The sequence below is a fragment of the Serinus canaria genome, chromosome 15 (assembly GCF_022539315.1).
Source record: "Serinus canaria isolate serCan28SL12 chromosome 15, serCan2020, whole genome shotgun sequence".
Classification (NCBI taxonomy): Eukaryota; Metazoa; Chordata; class Aves; order Passeriformes; family Fringillidae; genus Serinus; species Serinus canaria.
In genome coordinates, this window is record NC_066329.1 from 2,208,351 (window position 1) to 2,227,853 (window position 19,503).

The following is a 19,503-nucleotide window of genomic DNA, read 5'->3' on the forward strand; positions in this document are numbered from 1 at the left end:
CCATCTCTGCAAGGACCAAGTTTCCCAGAACACCCCCTTTAAAATCTGCCTTCATTAAGAAGAGCCAAGCTGCCTGTTGCTGCCTCACAGGCTGCTCCCATGCCTCTCCCTGCTTCCCCAGGGCTCCACTGCCATGGGCTGGACAGCACTGAGCTCCCAGAGACACCAGCACTAAAAGAAAAGACACTAAAGAAAAGAGAGACAAAGGCAGGAAAGCTTTTTTCACTGGGACCCAGCTGTCTGGCACAGAGAAAGGCAAGAAACAAGGGTCTGCTCTGCATTCCTGGGGCACAGCCAGAATAAGAGCAGAAGGGTAAATTCCACAGTGCAACGTGGTTTTCCCTGCTCCCCTGTCCCCTTTACAAATAAGGCCAGGGGGATATGCTGAGCACAGTGCTCCAGTGCAGGGACATCTTGCTAACAGCCTGGGAGTTAAACACTGCGGCACCTTCCACAGCCAGCCAAGGCCAGGCTCTTTCTTCTCACATCTGCTCACCGTACCCAGGATTTACATCATCAGTATGGTTCCCATAAAACTAAACATGAACAACTGATCACAGACAAATAAAGCAGTAATAGAGCCCGGGCTGTCAGGAAGCCTTACTCACTCCCTGCACACCAGCCCAGGCAGCTGGAGATCAAAGTTCTCTTATTTGCAATACATTTCTTGAAACAATTTTCAGCTAAACTCAGTCTGCTGAGAGGATGCTGACACAATCCAGGGCTTCTCCCATAGAAACAGGAACCAAGAAACCAGGTCTGTGCCTTGCTGCCTCCATCTCCAGTTGGCTGAGCAGATGGTGAAGGATTTGGCATCTCCAAAATGAGGAGTTGCTCCCTTCCTTCACCTTCCTCAGCATCCCTGCTCGGGAAAGCCTTCTTGCAAAGGGGGAGTGAAAAAGTGAGCAAAGCAGAGCCCTGCACAGGCAAAGCAGGGGTTCAAAGGCACTAAAACACGGCTGTGAGCTACTCCCCACGGGGACTGGAGTGGTCTCGACGGGCATTAAGAGGATGGGTTTTAGTGCTTGGTGCCCTTAGGCAGGAGAGGTGAGAGACACCTTTAAAGGTGCCCGTTTAAAGGCACCCCAAGGCAGGCAGGACCCGGAGGCCGGGGGCCGGTGCCGGGCAGGCGTGGGAGGGGGGTCCCGCCCCGCTCCGCCCCCGGGGGGTGGCGGGGCGGAGCAGACGGGACGGGCGGGACCCCCCTCCCGCGATGCCGCCGGGCCGTGTCCCCCCGGCCCGTGCAGCCGCGGCTCGGGGAGAACAAAAGGCAGGAGTGGGAGGAGGCGCGAGGAGGAGGGCAGGCGGCCACGGTGGGGGGATAAAAGGCTCAGCGAGGACCCCCCCCCCCGCCCCTCCTCCTCTGCCCCATGTCCGAGCCCGCTCCGCCGCCCGGCATGGCCCGCCCGCCGCTGCCCGCCGCGGCCGCCTTGCTGGCCGCCGCTCTGCTGCACTGCGCTCCCGCCGCTCCCGCCCGCCGACACAAGCCGGTGAGTCGGGACCGCCCGGTGCCTCCCTCCGTGTCCCCCCGCCGCTCTCCGATGCTGTCCCGAGGGCGGTATCTCCCCGGCAGATCCTCCGATGAACGGGATGAGCCGTCTTCCCCCCGCCGCTCCATCCATCCCCGAGCCGCGCTCGGGATGCCGGCACGGGCAGCGCTGCCGGAGTCACCGGCCGCGGGACGGTGCCCCTGCCCCGGCCGTGCCTCCCGCTCCGCGGGCTCCTCCTGGCTTCTTGGGGAGTTTTCACAGCCGCGTTCCTGAGGGAAAACAGGGACCGGGACAAGGAGAGCTTAGGAGAGGACGCGGCATCCCCCTTGCTTCACAGGCAGCAGAGCCCCCGCTGCTGCTCGAACACCCCCTGCGCGCTGCGCTGGCAGCTCCGAGAAGTTACGGGGAGACGAGACTGAAGGGACGAATCAAAGGCAGGCAGGAGAGGAGCAGCAGGGTTCTTTCTTCCTGCAGATGTCTGCCCGATCCCAGCACCTGGGACGGAGCTGCGAGCAGCAGGGACTGCGGCTGCCGGAGAGGAGCAGCGGCGTGCGAGGGATTTGGGGGACGGGAGAGGACAGAGAGCTCCTTGTGCTGGGAATGTGTGCGTGTGTAATCGCCTTGTTATAGACATGCGCTTCGCTGCTGTGCCGTGAAATAATAACAGAGCAAATGCCCGGTAGCAGCCCAAGGGGATTAGTTCAGGTTCTGTCGATGGTTTTATTATCAGCTCTGTCATCTGAGCGCTTTCTAACTTGGCTGCTAAATCTGCTGTGGGCCGGGACTTGGCACGGAGCAGCCTCGGCCCCCAAAGTGCTCGCATTCCTCCGAACGAAATGTCACCGCGCTTGGCCCCGCTCTGCCGCTGGGGAAGGTGAGGCCAAGCGCTCGCTGGTGGCACCCTGCACTCCAGGAGTGACCCTGCTCTGCGGGCTTCGGGCCCGTCCGAGAGCAGCGGGGTGTGGGCTGGGAGGGCAGAGCTCCACCCGCATAAAGCTGGAGGCTGCTGGCTCCCGTGGGACACGGGCTGGGCTGGCAGGTGCCTCGTGCTCTGCCCTGTACAAGCTGGGAAGCTGCTGCTCCTGGAGGAACCTGCACAGCCCCTGCTCCTGGTCTGGCTGCCAGCAAGGGCCTGTGTGGGGTCCTGGGGGAAGGGAGAGCCAGCCTGGGTTTCACCCTCTGAGCTCGAGCCCAGCCCAGCTGCCCATGTCACCATTCATGTCCTTGTGCCAGCACCCGCAGCTGCTGACTGCCTGCAGAGGTTGCAGGGGCTCAGCTGACTTGGCCAGTGCCCCTTGAAGTGGTTTGTGCACCAAACTGCTGAAGAGCACAGAATTAGTGCAGGGGTCCAGGGCTGCTCAGACTCCTGGGCCATCAAATCCACTGCCACGCTCCAGAAGGTCCCCCCAGGTGGCATTCTGCCGACAGAGAGGTGATTTCTCCCTCATCCTAGGCTCATGCTCTGCTCTGTGAGTGCTAATCCTTCTCTCCTGGCTGGAGTAGCTCCAGGTGATGCTCCTGCAGGTCTGTTTGTTCAGGAATGCCTTGTGCTCGTGTGTTGGACCAGCCACGTGGGGCTCGGGCATTCAGACTGATGTGTCTGACTCAGCCTTTGCAGAGATGGTGGCTGCATTGGCCGGGTTGGAGATGGACAGGTGATCCCCCAGCCTTTCAAACAGCAGCTCTGTCACCCCAAACAGCTGCTCTTTTGGCTTCCACATCTGCCATCAAGGCTTCTGAAGGTTATTCTGCTGCCTCTGAGGTGCAGCCAGTTTTACTCGATGGAGGTGGCAGCAGTGCTCCCGCTGCTCTCTCGGGGAACACGAGGGTGCAGGACAGCTGAGGTGGCACTGCCAGGCTGACAGAGGCCTCGGCCACCCTCTACCCTCTCTCACAGAGAGCTGTGCCACGCCATCACGTGCTGCCTGCTCTGACTGCTCCCAGCCTGCTGCACAAAGGGATGTTTCCCTCCTGTCTGACAGCAGCTAATTTCCTGTCTGGGCACCTTTTGCTGTCAGGTGATGAATGAGAAAGGAGCCAAGGGGCTGAGCCGGGAAAAGAGATTCACACTCCAGTGAGACAGAGCACAGGAGTTCCTCGGGCTGTGCCAGTACGGGGGTGGGCAAGGCCAGCCCGGGTGCAGGAGTGTGCTGCACCCAGCTGTTTGTGGCTGTTTGTGCTCCAATAGCGAGTCACAACGGCAGCAGCTGGGAGGGGAGGGAATCCAGGGCTGAGACTCACTTCAAAGCCAGGCTACAGGGCAAGTTGCAGAAGGACTTGTGTTCTTTGAGCAAACCCTGTAGAGCTCCTTCACTGTTATATTAATGCCTAAAGAAAGAAAGAGAAAACTGAGAGCAGAATAAAGGCTGGGTCTGGTGTCCACTGTAAAACTTGAGAACAAAAGATCTGCAGTCCTCGGGCTGTGCACGCGCAGACACTGAATTCCTGCCCTGCCTCTGGCTACCCCGGGAAATCAAAGCCCTGCGTTTGCTGGGAAGGTCTCTCTCGGTGGAGAAGTGGTGGGCACCCTCCCAGCTACCAGCACAACCCCTCAGGGTGCTGCAGCTGTCCCCCTGGGCACAGCAGGCTCCCCTCTGGAAGCAGGGCACTGCCTTCCCCACAGCCCCTGCCTGCCTCGCTCCGGGCTCAGGTGGCTCCCGCAGGAAGGGTTTGATTTGCACTCCTTGGTTTGGCTATTTAAAAACTGCACTCAGGGCTGGGGTAATTTTAGGCATGTTTATCTTCTGCTCTGGGAGAGACTCGACACATGTAAGTAGTTATTCTCCAGCGGGTTTGTTGTGTTTGTGCTTCACAGGCAGCACACACACGCACCCTGCAGTGTGGCAGGGCTTGGGGTGCAGCTGGCAAAGCACATCGGGGAGGGAGAGGGAGAGGAGCAGTCTGGGGAGGATCCCCCTCTCCAGGTTATGTTGCGCTTGCTTCCCCCACACTTATCCTGCCCTGGCACTTGGGCTCTGCAGAAGAAGGGATGCACTGTGTAGGAGTTCTTTGAAAAGGATTTTTAGTGGAAAGTTGTCCTGTAGAGATGCTGGATATATTTTCCCCACTTTCCCCCACTTTTCCCTACAAGTAGCTCTTTCCTACTAACCTCAAATATGTGGACAGGTAAATAAAGGGTTTGTGGGTGTTCTTGCACTGGGGATGGCTCAGCCAAAAGCAAATGGGAGCACAGCTGAGTCTGCACATAGCTGCCCAGCAAAATGAAAAGCAGAGCACTTCAGGGGTTCACTAAGGCCACAGACAGGTTTTTAGATGTTCACTGAGATTGTGGAGCAGATAGGGGAGTCCCAACAAGGACAGGCAGGTGACCTGGGCAGACTTCCTCCTCTTGGTGGATTTGGGCAGGAGAGAGGCACTGGTAGCTCATGGCTCCCCTTAGCTTGGATGTAAGTGCACAATGAACAAAACATCTCAACCCCCTTCCTCCCCTGCCAGGAGTGTGTCACATCCTAGAGCAATTTTTTCGTTTCAAGGGGAATTCTAGGTCATCAGATTAAGGGCTCTTGAAACCTTTTGCTGTGTCAGCATCCTGGGGCTTGTTTGCTCTGTAAGTACTCCTGTCTCTGGCAAACTGTTCTTGGGTGACACCAGCAGCTTGGTTGTGGTGCTGTTGATGGAATAGTCTCACAAACCATCACATAATTAAAATGTCTGATTATAAAAATAGTCCTGCAGTGTTTATTCATTTGATTTCTCTTGTTGCACCAAAGCCTGCTTCTTCTCATTCTGTCTGTGGCCATAAACATTTGCAGTCCATAATGTTTCATGTTCCACGTTGCTTAGGAAAAATAAACATTTTCCTTTTTTCATTGCCAACAACAACTGCCACCAAGTAATCCGGAAACAAACTGTCAGGGCCCAGGAGGTTGTGCTGGATGGTGCCAGGGTGTGGGAAGTGAGAGGAGAGGAAAATCCAACAGGGTGTGCACAGCAGGCACTGCAGCAGCTCCTGTTTGGCCCCAGCCTTTGTGCTCTCCCTGTCTGCAGTGGGACCAGGCTGCAGCCAGCATGGAGGAGTCCTGGAGCTGAAGAATTCATGGAGGGGTTGGGAGACCTTGTCCTGGGGAGGCAGGATCAATAAATCTGGTGGGTTTAGCTCAGGGTTAGATCAGACCACAATCACGTTTCTGCCATGAAATTCCACCTGCAGCATCAGCCCCTTCCCAGCCCAGGCTGCCCCTGGAACACAACCTGACTGGAATGAAGCTGGTTCCAGTTTTACCATTAACCATCAGCTGTAGCTGCACTTTCAAATCCAACCCCTGCAAATCCATGCTGGGCTGAGGCAGGCTGCACAAAAAGCTGTCTCTGCATCAGGAGAAAAATGCTGATCTCAGGCAGGAGCATTGCTGTTCAGGGGTGCAGAGCCCTGGGGAGGGCATGGCCACTCCACAGTGAGCAAAAACGGGGTGAGAGAACTGCAAGAGAAAGCATCTCTGCTGTCCTTCCCTGCTGAAATAAGGGCAGGAGTGCTCTGAGGTGCTTGTAGGGAGAAGGGGGATAATGCTGCCAGCCAGAGGCAGCAAACACCAGGGCCTTGGAAATGCTCTGAGTAACAAAAGGAGGAAGCAGACACAGAAGCAATGGAAAAGCAGGAGCAGAAGGGACAGGGAAATGGTGACAAAGTCCATGAGCTCATTCTCCAAGTGAAGGGGAAGCAGCCCCAGTGAGGGGGGAAGCACCCAAGGCTGATGGATTCAGGCTGTGACTTGTCCAGTCACTCCTGTCTGACAGGGAGAGGGGTCTCCTTTCATGTTCATGCCACAGGAGCCCTGGTGCTTGGGGACACAAAGAGGACACAAGTTTAAGTTCAGGCAGGCAGAGGAGGATGGAGCCAGGCATAGGAGAGCCGAGGGTTTGTCAGCCCCACCCCTGTGCTTGTTCAGGCTGATGCTCCACTGCCCCTGTGCTGCTGCTGCTGCTGCTCCCAGGGGCTCTGCAGGGTGAGTGCTGCCCAGCACGAGGAGCTTAAAGATGCTCCTGGCTCCTTGGGGTGGCTGGAACACTTCCTGGGAAGCTTGGCTGGTGTTCATCTGGCTCCAGCAGACCCAGAGGTGATGGCTGCTGTATCACAGCACTTGAAGGCTGATAAAGCTGTGAGGAACTGAGTGGGCAGCCTGTACCTCTGCTGTGGTTTCTGCTGTCCCCTGGGATCTGTCCTTTCCCTCCTGCTCCCCCTCAGCCTTTCAGTCACGAGGCTGCAGGAAGAGGCACTTTCTTTGTGGGGAGCTGTGACCTGCCTGCAGCACAGCCCTCTTTGGTACAGATTTGCTCCTCTGCTGTCCCCACTGCCTTCAGCCTTTGGTTTCAGGCCTGGGATCCTCTCTGTGCTTGTGCTGTGTTCACATTTCCTGACCAGCCTCTGTTGCAAAGCCCTGGCCTCTTCCTTGGCTCCAAGGCAGCTGTTCCCATGCCCAGCTGTGGGCTGTGCAGGGAGGGGCACTGCAAGTGGCTGCACACACTCAGCCAGAGGCTCAGATCTGTTTCCCTCTCTGCTGGGACAAACCCTGGGATTTCCCTTTGCCTTTGTGTTTATGAATCCCCTCCCCTCTGCTGGTGGGATGGCACCAGTGGGGATGCCCTGATGGGTACCCAGCAGCCAGTGCCCTCCTCTCCTTCCCCTCCCAGCTCTGCAGCAGCCTGAGCAGCAGCAGGGCCCTGAGTGAACCCTGAGCAATCAGCCAGGGTGTGGTAGCACAGCCCAGGGAACAAAGCAGGTCTCCCCACGAGAGGGAGGGCTCAGCACTGGCTGGGAAGGATGCAACCTTAAGCAAGCGGACACGGTATCTAATCCCTGGGAAGGGCCTGCAGCAAGGTGTGTCCAGCCAAGGAGGCCAAGATCTCCAGCCTGGGTGTCCCCTGAGCATTGTTTGGCAAGTGGTTTGTGCCTGTCCCATTTCCCCTTGCCTGCAGTGGCATTTTCCAGCCCTTTCCTGCCATGGTGCTCGTGTCGGGGCAGTGACGACAGGGACAGAGTCACTGTTTGTCCAGGGGCACACACAGAGCACCAGGGCAGGTCCTGCCTCCTGCCCCACCCAGGAGCATGCTGTGCCCCTTCCAGGACTGGGTCTGCAAAGGGCAGGAGGAGCAGGGAGGGTCCTGGTGTTGCAAAGTGGGGTTTGGAAAGCTGGGATTCATAACACTGCCTTGAGTTAACCAAAGGGGGAGAGAAAAGCTGCCTCTGCTCTGCCTCTGAACATGGGATTCCTTGGGGCAAGAAGGGAACAGGCAGCTTCTCCTCTCTGCTCCTGGTCAGAGCAGAGATAACCTCCAGTTCATGGCAGTGGCTCCAGCCTGTAAGGAAACTGGCTTTCCCAAGAGGAAAATGTGCAGAGCATCACCAGGGCAAAACCAGGGGTAAGGCATCTGGGTCAGCCACAGCCCCCCCACCCACCTGAGCACTTCTCCAGGGTCTCCCAGTGCTCCTAGGCCCTGCACTACCTGGCCTTGGAAATCCAGATGCATTCATCACCCCAAGTCCTCAGCTGCCAGGACCTGGCAGTGGGTGCACTGAGGAGCAAGGGGCTGAGCAGCCCTGCAGGCTGTGCCCTGGTGACACAAAGCCATCATGTGCCTCGGTGTCATCGGGGCTGACAGCAAGATGTTGGCCAGAACATGAACTTTGTCAGCTTCTGCTGTCAGCTGTCCTTTGCAGCAGTGGCTGCCAGCCCAGGCAGGGTGCCAGGGGGCTCTCAGAGAGCTCCCCTTAGAAGACAGGTACCTCCAGGCTGGCAGGGCTCCAGTCTCAGCAGGAGCAGCCTGGTGCAGGCTCCCTGGGACAGCCCAGCCCGTGCTCCTCCTCCCCTGAGCCCTGAATGGATGCTCAGTCATGGCTGGTGCCCTGGGCAGCTCTTGCTGTTCAGGATATGAAAAGGGTTTCTCTCTTTGCTGGTGCAGTTCCTGTGGTGTGTGAGGGCACTGGGACACCAGGGTTGTATCAGTGGCTCTGAGGCACAGGCTGGCAGGTGCCCAGCCACCAAGGGTGTCTGTTTGTCTGTCTGGGGAGGACCAGCCAGCAAGCTGGAGTGCTGACAGACACACCAAAAGCCTAAAGTGATGTGTGGACACCCAAAGCGCAGCTTGTGTGCCCTGCCTGGCTCCCCTGTCCATCTGTGCCTGGCTCAGGGCCAGGGGCCGGAGCTCAGAGGTGGAATTAATGCCAAGGCCTTCACACTTCATTCCAGCCCGTGTGAATGGGCCCATTGTGGGAGCAGAGGGTGGCAGCATGTGCATTACAGGCATCATGGCAGCACTGGCACCGTGCCATCCTGACCCCCGTGTGGCTGGCAGGGCAGCCTGGAAGAAGGCAGCTCTTTGCAGGGGAAGAAAGAGCTGCCTAAAGCCCAGGTCCTCCCTCTGGAGCCCTGTGGGACAGAGCCTGCCTGTCCAGTTAGAGATGCACCACTGCTGCATCTCAGCTCCTCCCTGCTCAAGCACCTTTCATTTGCTGCGTAAAATCAGGCAAAACCCCCTGTGTTTGGCCCTCTGCAGCACAGTGATGTGGACCAAGCACCTCTCACCCCACACACCTCACAGCACCTTGGAGGTGACACCTGGGCTGTGTTTCATGGCAGCAGCATGGGAAACCGGTGGAAGTCAGCTAATTAGCATTAATTTACATTGTCAAGAGAAACCTTGCTTTTCCAGCTGAGTGTGGGAGATCCCAGGAGATGTTATCCTGAGCAGAATCAGAGGTACAGTGAGGCCCGGGGACATGGTGCAGTCCTTCCCTCAGGCAGTGATGGAGGCTGCAGGGACAGTCTCTGCTCTCTGTGCTGTCACCCCACATCCCTGTGTCCTGTTCTGCCATGCTGAGACCTGCCCACGGTTCCAGGGCAGCAAGAGGACACCACGGAAGTGACAACAAGGAGCACAGCTGCGTGCTGGGGACTGAAGACTTCCTCTCATTAATGTCACCTCTACCCGGGGCCAGGAGGGAATAAAGGATGTAGGGCAAAGGGGGAGAATTTATTCCCTAGTGATTTGTTTTATACTTGAAGGGTCTGGTTCTCATCCACAGCCTGCAAAAGTATTTCCTGCCGGCCAGCTGCCAAGGAAATGTGGACCAAAAATAGCTGAGTGCTTAGTGGGTGCCATGGCATGACACAGTGTCCCCCGGGTGTGAGCCAGCCTCAGAGCAGGGAGCACGGCATGTTTCTGGGGACCAGGCTGTGTCCTACCGGTGGGGAAACAACCCTGGCAGAAGTGGAACCCGCTGCTCAGGACTGCTGCGGGCGGCTGTCCACCCTCTGCAACAGCCAGCGTCTCCACAGACACTGAAGTGGCGCTTGTGCTTTTGCCTTTCAGGACATGTCTCGAAAGCATCACACCTGGAAGGAGCAGGCTCCTTGGCTGGCAGCCCTGGTGAACGCCGTGGGCACGGGTGTGCCTGCCAAGGGCTTCCCCGCGGCTGCAGCCGGGCCCTCGGCCGGCTGGAACCCGCCCCGCTGCGGCGTGCCCGACCCGCCCGCGCTGCCGGGAGCCCCGGGCGGCCGGAACCGCCAGAAGCGCTTCGTGCTCTCCGGGGGCCGCTGGGACAAGACCAACCTCACCTACAAGTAAGGGACATTGCGATGGCAGCCAGGAGGGTGTGACAGCCAGGCTGGTGTGACACTCAGGCTGGTGTGGTACCCAGGCTGGTGTGACACCCAGGCTGGTGTGGCACTCAGGCGGGTGTGGCACTCAGGCGGGTGTGGTCCCCAGGCTGGTTCACTTCTCCCTGCCCAAACTCTCAGTTTGGTATCCCTGGAGCTGTGATGTGACCGTGAGAGGCACAGGAGCCAGGGGAGCCACACGCTGAACCATGGCAGGCTTGTCCCCTGAACCTCCTCATCCCCTCCTGAGCACACTCCCAAACACAGCTGCCCTCCTGTTGTGCACAGCCATTGCCTCAGCCCTGGGCAGTGCCACACCAGCACCCCTGGACACAAAGAGTCACTGCCCTCACAGGTCATTGCTCTCACAGGTCATTGCCCTCACAGGTGCTGGGCTGAGCCCCCACCACCAGTGCTCTCCTGCTGTGCCTCTGCCCCCACAGCCATCCTGTGGGGGGCTCACCTCACAGTTTATTTTAAAGAGATCTTTTTATTCAGCTGTTTTTGATGGTCCCATAAACACCACTTCAGTGTAAAGTTCGGCCCAAATCACCCCACACATTCTCAGTTGTGAATCTGCCCAACAGACTGGAGGGAGGGCTGGGCTGCCTCTGCAGCTGCCCTCAGGGCTATGAGTGGAGAAGTGAGCACAGTCATATGGACCTTGACAGCATGTAAATCATGTGGTGCTTAATCCAACACAGGATACAGTTCCTCACACCATCAGGAGGCTGCAGATAACAGAAGGGCTTATTCCTTTTTTTTTCTTTTTGGTCAGTAGTGTTAGAGAAAGACACACAGCAGAGATTTACATACAGCAACACTGTTAATGGAAGGGAAAGACTTCCCTCTGTGGCAGACCTTCAGTCTGCTCTTGTTATTGGAGGAAGTGGGAGCAACTCTTCAGTGAACCCAAGTTTCTAGGAGCAAAAAATGCAGTCATTAAAGAGAAGACATCACAACACACCAGTCTCTTTGTGGTGGTGGCCTTGCAGGGGATAGACCTGGGAGGTGCTGTGGCACTTCAGAGCAACACAGAATCTGCAGAACTCTCCAGGGAACTCACCTCTGACACACCAGCCAGAGGGTTCCAACACTGGTGGGATTTATCTGCTGCACGTGTTGCTTGGTAGAGGGTGCTGGAGCAGTGCATGTATAGGCTGGAGGTGTTCTGGTGCTGGGAATGGTGGCCCTGGTGATGCTGGCTGCAGAGCTGTGTCTTCATGACAGCCCTGTCCATGGGACAGCAGCTGATGCTCTCCTCATCCAGCATCTGTTGCCTTCCAGAATTATCAGGTTCCCATGGCAACTTGTAAAAGCTAAAGTGAGAAGGACCATAGAGGAAGCTTTGAAAGTCTGGAGTGATGTGACCCCGCTGACCTTCACCGAGGTGCAGGAGGGACGGGCTGACATCGTCATCGACTTCACCAGGTGGGCACGGCGGGCAGCACACCCTGCCCTGCCAGGGGAGCAGGGCTGGAGCCAGAGCAGTGCCCTGCCAGCACACAACTCAGGCACTTAGATGGGTGCTCATATTTCTGCTTTCAGACACTGGGATGTTTTAGTTTTGTCAGTCCTGGGCTGCTCGGTGTGAGTGCAGCTGTTCCATGCAGCACCATCACTGACCATTCATTAATTTTCCTGGTACATTTACGTTTCTCTGCCCCCAGGCTGTTTTCTTAAGAGTTTGTTTTGATTTCCCATCTTCAGGTCCTCCATCCTGTTCCTTGACTGAAGGATGTAACTGTCTGCCCAAAGACAAATATAGTTTCTTGGTTAGAGGAATCTTGGCTCCTGGCCTGAAATTCCCTTTTGGCAAAATACTCACTGGGGCAAAGACTTCCCTGAGTGTTTGTACAGAGTTAATGAGGGCAGTGGACACTGTCCAAGCAGTGATGTGATTTCCATGCTGTGTGTTTGTCTCCCTCAGCTCTCTCAAGCGGCCACATCTCTCATGGGTTTCCTTCATTACTCATCAGTGGCTTGGCCTGAGTGAGGACCTGAGAATTTGGCTGGGTTTGCTGCCAGCTGCCCCTCCACAGCTCCCCACCACCCAGAAATATCAACTCAATCTTGGCTTAGGCAGTCACCTCCTTAATTCTTGAGGCTCCACAGTCAGCTCTGGGCTGGAAGCTGGAGAGGGGAGGGGGAGAAACATCCCTGAGAAAACATACAAACTCCCCAGGGCTTGGCATGACTGAGATCTTCTTCCTCGGGGCTTGGTGTGATCAAGCTGCTTCCTCAGGGCTCTGAAGCAGAATTTGGCTTGTGGCAATTGGAATGGCTCTGAGCAGTTGATCTAGACCAGTGGGATGAACTCAGGATGAGAATGAGAGCTGCTGTCCCCTCTCAGTGCCTCCCACCTTTGGCTATGTGATGCTGGGGCTCCATGACCTTTGTCTGAGGTGCAATGTGTCTTCCCTCCAGGTACTGGCACGGGGACAACCTGCCCTTTGATGGGCCTGGAGGGATCCTGGCCCACGCCTTCTTCCCCAAGACACACCGGGAAGGAGACGTGCACTTTGACTATGATGAGACCTGGACCATTGGGAACAACCTGGGTATGGCCCTGTTCCAAGGGGAGCTCTGGCTGCTCCAGGATGCTTGTCAGTGAGCTTGGAAATGGTTCCCTGTGCTGTGAACAGGGTCCCTGTAAAACTGAGAGGGAATAACTATTTTTGTGGTGAGCATTGTCATCTCTCACCAGTTAGAAGCCTGCTGTTAGCACTCAGGTCCAGGACCCCAGCTTCCCCATGGACAGCAAGGGATGGCTCTTCTGCCCAGCCATGTGCTCTGCCACTGGGGAATTGCACCCAGCACTGGCAGGAGTCATTAGAAATGAAATGAGGGAAGGATGAAGGAAAACTGAGGCTGGAGCTCCCTGTGACTGTTGTCTTCGAAAGAACTGCCTCAGTCCCAGGCCCTGGACACATTGTTCACCATCTGCCCTCAAACAAGTCCATAAAGGGAAACCATCCAGGCTCCAGTTCTGTCCCCATGGCCTGGGAATGCTCTGACCATAAACAACACCACATCCAGTCAAGGTTCTTTTTTAAAATTTTTGCTAAGAATAGATCCAAGCTGGTAGCTCTCTGCTTGGGCACTCAGGGTCTGCTGTCACAGTATCTCATGAGATACTGCACTACTGCCTGGGACCATCTGGAGCAGTGCCCAGAGCATCAGTTTCTGGAAGACTCACCAAAATTAACCCAGGTCAGCTCCTCCTCCTCCTTCCCAGTTTATCTACATGGACAAAGAAATAATCACAAAGCCCAAGTTAACCCCAGGCCTCTCTGGGGATTCCCAGAAATGTTGGCCATGCCAGTGGGCACCCCCAAAGCCCGTGGGGTGCCACTACCATGTCAGTGCCAGCTGTAGGCCAGTTTGGCTGTGTGGGGCAAAGCACTGCTGCATCTCCACCCCTGCTCTTGCTGGCCCAAAACAAGAACCACAAACACAGGACCTCTTTGCAGAGGGGTTTCAGCTCCTGGGGCAGGGGTGGGCTCTGTTGGTTTTCACCCTCTGTTGTTGAAGAATTTCCTGCATTTTCTCATAAAACAGTGTTGGGGTCAAAAGAGGAACCAAAAGTGGACCTCAGTTCCCATCAGAATCCAGCTCTATTCCATGGCATTCCCCCCTTCTCTCCCCCTCCCATATCATCCACAAATAACTGTTGCAAAAGCTCTTTAGAGCAAATTGCCATTTAATGTGCTGAAAAGAGCTTTAGGATATAAATGTGGATAAATCCTTGACTCAGCTCTCAGTGAGACAGGGAAATCCTTGGCCTCATTTTACTGATGGCAGAGCACGAGTGTCCCCTGGGGTCACGCCAGGGCCATGCAGGAAGCAGGCCCCACGTGGAGGACCATCCATGAGGTACACAGGGATGCTGTCCAGCACAGCTCCTTCAGCTGTCCTGTTGTGCACCTCCCCTGAAGAATCTGACAGCACAGCTCATCTGCCAACACTGGAAAGCAGCAAGTGAGGAGCCTGCCAAGCTAAACAGAAGTGTCTGAAAGTTTGTAATAAATCACTGGCATGGAAATCCCACTCTCTCAGCTGACCTAGATGTGTTGGTTTGATCAGGTCAGTGCTGTGCAGGTTCATGGCTTCCAGGTAAAGCTGGCCAGTGGAGGAAGGCAGGGCTCACCTTCCCCTCCACCCTTCCCAGGGGTTTTTTACACCCCCCACTGCATTCTCCCTGCTCCTGGTGCTGAGAAGTGACCAGGGAATTCTCCCCTGGAGCCAGCAGGGAAATCCTGCTTGGAGCACCAAGGCTGGCTGACCCACATCCCTGCTGCTCTCATCACTTGGGCTTCAGCTCGGAGGATTTCTGGCTGAAGGCAAGCGAATGAATATGCTGGGACGTAGTGAAATTTACCAGCTTTAAAAAAGACCCTTTGGAAGCTAAACAAAACCTGCCAAACAATACAAGTTTGTGTACCAAAATCCCCTTTTCCCCCCTCTCCTTTTGTAGATGTTTCAAGGTCATGTATTCCTAATACATGGTCTCCCATAAATCTGTTTAAGTCTGGTGAAGAAGTCTCAGGCCTTGACATTAGATAATATTTTATGGATTTATTTCTAAATGACACCTTCTTGACACAGTCCCCAGACAAGCAATAAATGAGCTCCCTCTGCTGTCTGTGACAGAGGCCTTTGGCAAGTGTTAATTCCAGAGTTCTCTCACCACACACCGCATCTTCCACAGTGGGTGTGATCTAACTGGGACTTGCTGAACTTCAGCTCTAGCCAACAACTGCTTCAGACTGGGTGGACAAACACCAACCTGACCACACCACCTCCTACACATCCTTCTCTCTGCAAATTTCTCCTTTCCAAAAGTGCATGGAAAATCCTTTTCTTCCTAGTAGCTGAGGAGGTGGCAAGGGCCTCTGACAACAGAATTGCAGATGACCAACATGTCCAGGTTAATACCCAAGTGTATGAATTGGCTCATGGTGCTTCTGAACCAGTGACCTCCTTTATTATGCCCTTTAAAATAAAACCAAAAAAACCCCACGAACATATTTTCGATCTACACAGAAGATATCTGGGAACAACACAGTTGGAGGTAGATTTCTCTTTGCTCTTTTTGGACTCCTACAACACATGCCAGTGTCTGGTAACTGGTAGGAACAGGCCCAGGAGGCCAAAGCGTGTGGGTGGACAAAAGTGTATTCCATCTTTTCCCTTTGTAGGCACTGACCTCCTGCAAGTGGCTGCCCATGAGTTTGGCCACGTGCTGGGCCTGCAGCACACAGCTGTCTCCAAGTCCCTGATGTCCCCTTTCTACATCTTCCGCTACCCCCTGAGCCTGAGTGAGGATGACAAGCAAGGTATCCAGTACCTGTATGGGAAACCCTCACTGGATCCTGACCCAACCCCAACCCAGCCAGCAGAGCTGCCCCAGCCAGACCTCGAAACCAACGAGATCACCAACGTGGAGGTGAGTGCAGGGCTGCTCTGTGCCCTTCCCCGACACCCTGGCTGGGGCTGCCCTGAGCGGCGTCTGCCTCATCCACCAGCACCGCTGAGCCCAGCCCAGCCCAGCCTCACGGCTGCACTGGGATGTGCAGGGAGGGGATCTCCAGGCAGCACGTGCCCAACCCAAGCTGCACAGCTGCCTGGATGCAGTGCCTTCCCCTGGGGGCTCTGGGGCAGCCCTGAGCCGCTGTGCCTCGGCAGGCCCTGCAGCCCGACGCCTGCCTCACGGCCTTCGAGGCGGCCGCCACCATCCGCGGGGAGCTGTTCTTCTTCAGCTCGCGCTACGTCTGGCGGCTCCGCGCCGGGAGGCTGCAGCACGGCTACCCAGCCCTGGCCTCCCGCCACTGGCAGGGCATCCCCAGCTCCGTCGATGCCACCTTCGAGGACCCTCTGGGCAACATCTGGTTTTTCCAAGGTAAGAGCTGGACTGTGACCAGATGGCTCAGAAATCTCAATTACTTAGGGGTAGTCACGACCCAGCAGGTTCCTGAGACAATAAATTTGGAAATCCTCAGAAGTTCAGCAATCCTTGTTATTTGTTTCCTTAACAATTTAAACTTTTCATCAGGCATTGAGGATTGAGAACAAGAGTTCACTTTTGTTTTAAACACGGCCACAATGTCCTATTCTCCTTCCCTGGGACACAAACATTTGTAATTTGCCTCTGCCCTGGCAGAGGAGAAGGAAGGAAACATTCGCTCTATCTCCAGCTGTCATGGAAAGCACTGTGCCAGAAGTGGACCCCAGCAGTGCCCTGGTTGTGCCTGTGTCCCCAGGGCCCTGCTCAGGGTGGGGACAGCATTTTCTCTGCTCCTCAGACACCTGGATGTGGAACTTCCTAATACCCCATGGCTTTATGAGTCTACAGGGAGCCTGGATGCAGAGCCAGGCAACCTCCAGCAACCGGAAAGATTAGGAATGAAAACACCTCCTGGCCATCTCTCGGGTTCAAGGCCAGCAACAAACCCTGTTTCAGCTCCATGTTTTCTTTAATGCTCTTCCCAAGTGGAGGTCTAATAGCAGGGATGCAGAATGACCAGGGAACTCACTGTGGGTGTGCACACCTTGTCTGCACTCCATGAGACTGAGTACCAAAATCACACCAGCGGCTCTGCAGGCAGAGCTCCTGCAGGAACACATTTCTGAGCACCTGACCTGCACACAAGGGCTTACAGTGCTAAAATTGGCAGGCTCCTACGGTGAGTTAAAATGAGATAAGGGGAAAGCATTACATGCCCTAGGCTAATTACAGAGATTCCCATTTTAATCTAATCTGGAACTCTGCTTCCAGTCTCTATATCGACTTGGCAAATTCTTCTGGTTTCTGCAGCTTACTCCTTTCCAGCCACATGCCCCCTTTGTGCCTGTGCATGCCCACATGATTTCCAGGTGCTGAGATTGCAGGGCAGAGGCTGGTCCCTCCAGCCAAGTCCTTTATAACTTCTACAAATAAAGAAAAATGCAGCTGAAGTGGACCTTCCTGTCCCCCACCAACACCCACCATGCTGGACAGAGGTGGGATGCCAATGCATTGACAGCATTTTGGACACACAGCAGCAGCAGCATCCATTACACTTGGTGGTGTTTTTCCCTCTCAGGCACAGCTTCCCTTGGGAGCTCTGCCAAGGCACCAGCTCCAGTTGCACAGTTCACTGCCAAATTATCAGAGTTTTTGACCCCTTGTTTCCCTTTTCTGTCTCCTCAATAGACTCCCAGTACTGGATCTATGATGGTGAGAGACGGGTATCTGGTCCCACCCCAATCGTGGAGCTGGGCCTCCCTGCATCCCCAGTGCAGGCAGCTCTGGTGTGGGGGGCTGAGAAGAACAAGATCTACATCTTCAGTGGAGGCAACTACTGGCGCTTCAACCCCCAGAGGCGCCAGGTGGACAACATCTACCCGCGGGCCATGGCCGACTGGCGCGGCGTCCCGCCCGAGATCGACGCCGCCTTCCAGGATGAGCTGGGTCAGTGCAGCAGCAGCACTGCTCTGGCTCACAGCACTGCAGAGTTACACACCTGGCAGTGGACGTTGCCCAGCCATAACACATCCCATACAGTGTAGAGAGGCAGTTCCCTTCAGCAGGGAGAGAATTGAGAAGTTGTTTCATTGCCATTAATTGCAGCAATTGGTATGTAAGTGTGTGATAGAGAGAAGTCAAATATCTGAGTAAGGAATGGTCAGAGTCCTGCTCACCTGTCACTGCTCCTGGCAAAGGAAGTGATGAGAAGACAACTGAAACACTGCCCACACTTCCACCCGGGGAGCTGAACAAAGAACAGGCTGTTTTGGTATTGACCAGTCCTCCCCAGTGTGCCCCATGCTGAAAACAGCAGGGCAGTGCCACAGAAACACTGGGGACAGCCAGGTGTGGTGAGTGCCTCTTTCCTCTCTAAGGATGAAGTGAAACAACTCCCCACTGCTTCCAGAACCTAAATTCCAGGGCAGCTTGCCCACAGAACAGATGCTCTGAGCAGGTCTTCACATGTTGCCAGTCCCTGTCCTAGAAATCCCCTGCCCTCACAGGGCTGGGTCACTACAAGCATACAGCATATTAAACCCACCAGGAAAATAAAATAAAATCCATCCTTTGTACTGTCCAAAAAGTAAAACCAGAGTTTTTATCTAAACTAAAACAGTGTGAAAGAAAAGTAAATGCCACAAGCCTGGATTTAGTAAAATCTCCTGCCTCTTCCAGCTCCCTTTGTGTTGCAGAGTGTCAGCTGAACAAAATGCTGGCAAAGAGCTCTGAGCCACGTGAATGCTGTCTCTTCTAAGCCTTCCTCTCTCACCCACAGGTTTTGCCTATTTCCTGAGAGGCCGAGACTATTGGAAGTTTGACCCGGTCCAGGTGAAAGTGCTGGAGGGCTACCCACGCCAGATCAGCCAGGACTTCTTCAGCTGCACACCCTCCTCCAACTCCTTCAGATGAGGGGGATGTCTGTGTCCTCCACGCTCCCCTGTCGTCTCCCTTTACCTCCAGCAGCCACACAGAGGGTTCCCTCTGCCATTCCTGGCTTCCTTCCAGGCTCAGCATCTGACACAACAGGTGTCTGTCACAAGTGACAGAGTTTGCTCCTCTCCAGTTCCAGCAGCCCCAGCTTCAGTTGCTATCAACGTAAAAGCAGCTGCCATGTTCTTTACAGACAAGGGAGGCCACTCTCTTCTAGCAATAGCATCCCAAAAGCCACCAGGCCAGCCTGGAATTGGATCATGCTCTCATAATTAACCTGAACCCATCCTGTAGAACTGATCCAATGGCATTTCCTATGTTTACATAACTCACTACGGCAGCCCTTCGCTGCTGCAGACGCTGGCCAAGGAGGAATGACCCCGAGCCGGGGCATTGAAGGACACCGGCCCTACCTGCAGAGGAGGAGGAGGACAGCGACGTGCGGCTGCTGCCAGAGCCACTCCTCCGGGGTGCGGACTGCCAGGGCCCTGCCGCAGCCCTAGCCCGGCTTGCCGTTGTATCCCTAGCATGCGTTAGGATTTTGTACCGATCTGTATATAGACAAGGGGCCCCTTCCCTCGCTCCCTCCCCTGTGCTGGGTGCCAGTGCTGGACACTGCCCCGCGCTCCTCCCGCCGCGGTTCCCATCCCGGGATGCTCAGATGCACTGATCGCTCTCGAACCGCCGTTCCCGGCCCGGGCTGGCACCGCACACCCGCCGTGCCTGCCCAGCCTCCGGCCAAACACCCCGGGCTAAGAACGGCCTCTTCCCCTTCCACCTCCCAGCCGAGTCCGGGTGCGCGGCCGGCGGCACGGCGCTGGGCATGTGCCGTGTGGCGGCGGGCCCAGCGCAGCCCCAGCCCGCTCCGTGTGTATTTATGTTCCGCCCCGCCACAATAAAATCCGCCTCTTTTCTACATCCTGCCGTGCCGGCCGTGCCTCCTTCGCCCCGCCCGCCG

General features: G+C 55.7%; 1 protein-coding gene across 1 annotated transcript; it reads left to right on the plus strand.

Moving 5' to 3' along the window:
• Nucleotides 1-1,370: 1,370 nt before the first annotated feature.
• MMP11 (matrix metallopeptidase 11) lies at nucleotides 1,371-19,463 on the plus strand. The gene is made up of 8 exons (XM_018916418.3): nucleotides 1,371-1,490; nucleotides 9,819-10,069; nucleotides 11,393-11,536; nucleotides 12,533-12,666; nucleotides 15,307-15,554; nucleotides 15,794-16,007; nucleotides 17,301-17,558; nucleotides 18,391-19,463. The coding sequence occupies exons 1-8, from the start codon at nucleotides 1,371-1,373 to the stop codon at nucleotides 18,522-18,524; spliced, it is 1,503 nt and encodes a 500-aa protein (XP_018771963.1). The 3' UTR covers nucleotides 18,525-19,463.
• The last annotated feature ends 40 nt before the right edge of the window (nucleotides 19,464-19,503 follow it).

Excerpts from the sequence above, each read along its gene's own strand:
- MMP11 (XM_018916418.3), top strand. The coding sequence starts at position 1,371 with ATGTCCGAGCCCGCTCCGCCGCCCGGCATGGCCCGCCCGCCGCTGCCC. Across the intron at positions 1,491-9,818 it reads CCGCCCGCCGACACAAGCCG|GACATGTCTCGAAAGCATCA; the intron begins GTGAGTCGGGAC and ends TTTGCCTTTCAG. Across the intron at positions 10,070-11,392 it reads AAGACCAACCTCACCTACAA|AATTATCAGGTTCCCATGGC; the intron begins GTAAGGGACATT and ends GTTGCCTTCCAG.